This window comes from Octopus bimaculoides, chromosome 17 (assembly GCF_001194135.2).
Source record: "Octopus bimaculoides isolate UCB-OBI-ISO-001 chromosome 17, ASM119413v2, whole genome shotgun sequence".
Classification (NCBI taxonomy): Eukaryota; Metazoa; Mollusca; class Cephalopoda; order Octopoda; family Octopodidae; genus Octopus; species Octopus bimaculoides.
Genome location: NC_068997.1, coordinates 29,999,980 through 30,003,759, shown reverse-complemented (window position 1 = coordinate 30,003,759; position 3,780 = coordinate 29,999,980). Strand labels below are relative to the sequence as shown.

The window sequence follows — 3,780 nt, the reverse complement described above, 5'->3', positions numbered from 1 at the left end:
TAAGACAAAAGCAAAACGCACTTACAAATGACAAATACGACGATTATAGTGAACACGTATAAAGGTACAGATACGCCTTTCTCTCTCTCTCTCTCTCACTCTCTCTCTCTCACTCTCTCTCTCTCTCTCTCTCTGTCCCTCTGTCACTCTCTCTCTCTCGTTCTTTATTGAAAGTTTTATTAAAAGCCTTGTAACCAACAACACTGTTGTTCATAAAATCGCTATCAAATGAATAATAAATAGCCTTCCAATTGATTAATGTTATCAATTAATCAATGAATATTTGCTAATCGCAATTAAATAGAAAAAAAACAGAGTCACTTCGTTGATTTATGACAAACCATTGTAAATGAATATATTGAACAAAGGGCGTTTAACATTAACATCGCCTAAATGTAACATCAAAACAAGATACTGCAAAACAAGTCGACACTCTTTAATATACTGTAGTAATAATGTGACGTGTTGGCAGGGTCGTTAGTGTGATGGACAAAATACTTAGAGGCATTTCTTTCGTCTCTGCCTCCTGAGTTCAAATTTCACCAAGGTCGACTTGGCCATTTGTTGTTTAGGAGTCGATAAAAATAAGTCCCAGTTGAACAGTGGGGTCCATGTAATCGACTTAAATTCTCCCTCGAAATTGCTGGCCTTTGAAACCAATATACCGGAGTGACAATGGCAGCGAATGGATAGAAACGATGAGTTAATGCACGTTATCACATTCCTCTACGTCTGGATTTCAAATTTGGTTGGACTCATTTATCCCAGCAGGGCGGAAAAAATAAGAACCAGTTATACAATTTAAGCGATTGTCCCCAGTTCATCCATCCATGCATCCATGTATGTATGTATGTATGTATGTATGTATGCATGTATATATGCATGTATGTATTATGTCTCTTCTGTATTCAATCATTTAAATTCATCCTCTGAAAAAGGAGCTTGTTTCTAACAAATATACAGAGCTCCATGTTGGAATGTAGATAACGAAAACAATAGCACATTGCTCATAAAAGCGATCTACCATGGACCAACGACCGGACTACAAACTCTCACATGAAACGCTATGTTTTTGCAATCCAAGAATATGAAGTATCAGCCAAATGCTTGATGCACAAAAGGTTCACAGACGCAGGTAAAATACCAAAATATGATAACTGCTGCAGACTTTCTGGAGTTAACACCATGATATTACCCACATCATAAGCAGTCGTTCGAAAACGTCATCGCGGTATATGTAATATGATGTGACTAAGACACTGTACAATAAGATCCGTCGGAAGGATAACCCTGAGCCCAAAGAAATAAGAATCCACAGTTTGGTAGAGGCGATAGCCATTCATAATAAGGAGCACTGATTGAATGTCCCAGTGAAAACCTCAATAAAATTTAAGCATAATAGAACTAGGATGGAGAGGAGAAACTGTGTACAGTTGTGGAAATTAGCTGTCCAGCGGACGTTAACATAAAGATCAGCAAAAAAGAGAATACCTACGCTGAATTATTGAGAAATTTACTGTTACTCCACCCCGATTACAAATTCAGGTTTATATCTCTAATTGTTGCGGTACCGGAATATATAACACGTTGCCTATGTGTCAGTAATGAGAAAGTTGAAACAAAGAAGTGGCCTATGTTACAGCTGTCTTGCTACTGACTAGTGTTTGAAGCTTGCCCCTATTTTTATAGGCGAGTTCATGACTCAAATTAGTATACGCTTTGAATCGGATTTGATTGATAGAGGATAGTCACATGGCTGGCCTTAAAAACGGATATATATATATCTTGGAAATTTCTTTAGGTTCCCTACTACGTGTGCGTGTTGGGATCAAGTGACAATGTTTAGCGCCGTAAATTAAGGCTGATACGGTTGACCGAACATGTCCAAACGATCAATGCTCAGAATGTTTTCGGTCAAGTGTTTGAAGAGAATGAACACGTGATTAAGTTTAGAACATGTTCTACATTTCCTGCTACGTCCGTGCGTTAGCGTCACGCGACAGAATATTTTGTACAAAAGGTTTCTCTATATTATGACATCAGTAATCTAAGAATTGCTAGCTTAAGTCTTGACTAAGTCTTAAAACTTACATTAATTTTGCATGAAATAATAGTCATTTCGAAAATTAAACTGCTCTTAGGCGTTCTTCACCGAGAATTTGACAATATTATCTGTGAAAAATTCTTTGGATATTGAGTAACTTCTGGATTTAATGCACCTCTCCAGACGCGTTTTCCACTATTCGATTTTAATTTGGTTTTATAATCCTTGATAAAGACAGTTTAGATCAGCCAGCTTAAATAGTTTCTGAGAGACCAGAGCTAAAACTCAAATTAACAATCATATTACCTAAGATTTTTGGTGCTTTCTTACATAGGAATGGGCGTACAATAATTCCCGTAAACTGTTTACCATATTCTTCAGAAAAGTTTTCGATATTACTTTCCTCAATTTGGTTTTTTTCTTTTTTTAGTTTGAATAACAAATCATTTCACTTTTCAAGGGAAATCAATCAAATGTAATTATTTTATCTCATATATTATTCAGATGATGGGTAAGAAGCATTAAAGATTCGGTTTAACTGCTTCTGGCATTTAGTTAAGACCAGTTACGTTTTGAAATCAAATGCTGTCCAGGTTAACTTAGTGTTTCATTCTTTGAAGGTCGATAAAATAACGCCCAATTGCTTCATTGCTACAAGGCAAATTTAATAATCTTATAAATCGTCCAATGTGTGATTGGACTAATTTAGAATGAAAAGCGTTAGCAATGAAAATAAATTAACAAAATAAATATCTGAATTAAATTGATATTTTATTCACAAAGAAACACACTTTTTATCTTATATAATTATTATATGCAAACATGATCCGTTGAAATCTTGCTCACATTTCATTGAGAAGTAAATAATTTTGGAGTGAATTCCATTGAAGTTCAGATCAGTTTCTTTAGCAGGCACTTAGTGTTAGTATATGAAAAGGCGGTACATGTAGAAGATAACATACATAAACGTGAACAATCCAAGACCGAGCGGGCGTCCACTTGGGCCTCGATTACAAGGTTGTGATGTGAATTTGGTTTGAAGGAAAAAGTTGAATAAGTTGTCTGGCCATTAATTTCTTTTTCTGCAACAGAAAAAAATGTAAGAGAGAACACAAGAGATATAAGAACATAAATTATTGCTCTTCATTGACAAGGTACAAGGGAAACGAATAGATGTGGTCTATTGATTCGATAGATCGATGTTATGGATATTCCGTTTGCAATCTTTAGGTTAGTGTGAGTAGGGAGTGAGTTCCTGAGTGTTGCATAATCTAGAAAGGAAGGATTGGGAATAATAATTTATGCGGAATTTGGTTGGTGAAATAGCATTATGAGGGGAGAGGGAGAAGGGGTATGTGGCTGGTTATCTAGAAGGCAGAGAGATTCTCGTATTACCAGCGAGATGTATTGGAGTATTTTTGAACAAGTTATTAATGAAGCGTGTTGAGATTTTTATTGACAACGAGGATTAATATTAACCCATCTGCCAGATTTTAAATGTACTTGTGTGTTTGTTTTACTACATCTTTTTTGCAAGACTATTAATTATTAATTTATTTATTATCTATTTAACTAAAAATTAAGACGCTAAGTAGAAATAATCATGCGATGAAGAAGAAAGCGATATTTATAAATTTCTTTATCTTTTGCGTTGCGGAAGAAAGAGATATTTAAAATCTTCAGTTTTGTTCGGCGTGCACTGGAGACAGAAGATCGATGAGTAAAAGATCAGGAAC

General features: G+C 35.3%; 1 protein-coding gene across 1 annotated transcript in view; it reads right to left on the bottom strand.

Moving 5' to 3' along the window:
• Positions 1-2,861: 2,861 nt before the first annotated feature.
• The window catches only part of LOC106868906 (uncharacterized), an 11,066-nt gene continuing 10,147 nt past the window's right edge, over positions 2,862-3,780 (bottom strand). Inside the window, exon 6 of the mRNA XM_014914366.2 lies at positions 2,862-3,126. Within this exon, the coding sequence (XP_014769852.1) occupies positions 2,936-3,126 (191 nt within the window). The 3' untranslated portion in view covers positions 2,862-2,935. The remainder of the gene's footprint in view (positions 3,127-3,780) is intronic.